Genomic DNA, 636 nt, shown 5'->3' with positions numbered 1-636 from the left:
TGCCCTGCAACCGCTACCGCAGCAGCGGTATATGTAAACAAATAAACTGTGTATTCTGTCACCATCCAACACATAGAGAAGAGGATGAGCAGCAGCAGCAGCAGCACGAGGGGGAGACAGAAGCAGAGAAAGAAGAAAGAGAAAAAAGAAAAAAAATACAACAGCAGGAAGAGCTGCTGCTGCAGCAGCAGCAGCAGCAGCAACCGAAGCAAAAACTATCACATGACCCTCTCGCCCATGATCGGGGTGTATGCATACCCTGTGCTGATTTCTTTTGTTCTCCTTCTGGCTGCAAAGGAAAAAGCAGCAGCAGCAGCAGCAGCAGCAGCAGCAGCAGCAGCAGCAGCGGCAGCAGCAGCAGCAGGTGTTTCAACTGCCACAATGCTGCGCATGCAAACCCTCATTCTGCTGCTCATCCTTCTGTCTTGCTGCACCTCAAGGGCTGCTGCACCCCATGCATGCGTTTTATAAAGGGAGAATGTACTGCTGCTGTTGCTGCTCTGTGCCCTATGTGTCACCACAGCAGCCACAAAGAAGAGCAGCAGCAGCAGCAGCAGCAGCAGCAGCAGGAGGGGGAGGGGGAGGGGGAGGGGCAGCAGCAACGAGAACTGCAGGATATGGATGAAGACAATGAGC

At 53.3% G+C, this 636-nt stretch overlaps 1 protein-coding gene across 1 annotated transcript in view; it reads left to right on the top strand.

Annotated features, from left to right (window-relative positions):
- The window catches only part of EMH_0035640 (uncharacterized protein), a gene marked incomplete at both ends in the record, with an annotated part of 3,814 nt that overhangs the window by 2,425 nt on the left and 753 nt on the right, over positions 1 to 636 (top strand). The window contains one exon of the mRNA XM_013494991.1: positions 3 to 248. Within this exon, the coding sequence (XP_013350445.1) occupies positions 3 to 248 (246 nt within the window). The remainder of the gene's footprint in view (positions 1 to 2; positions 249 to 636) is intronic.

This window comes from Eimeria mitis, genomic scaffold (genome assembly GCF_000499745.2).
Source record: "Eimeria mitis Houghton genomic scaffold, Emh_scaff1375, whole genome shotgun sequence".
NCBI lineage: Eukaryota > Apicomplexa > Conoidasida > Eucoccidiorida > Eimeriidae > Eimeria > Eimeria mitis.
The sequence above is the reverse complement of the archived record's forward strand: the minus strand, read 5'-3'. Positions and strand labels throughout refer to the sequence as shown.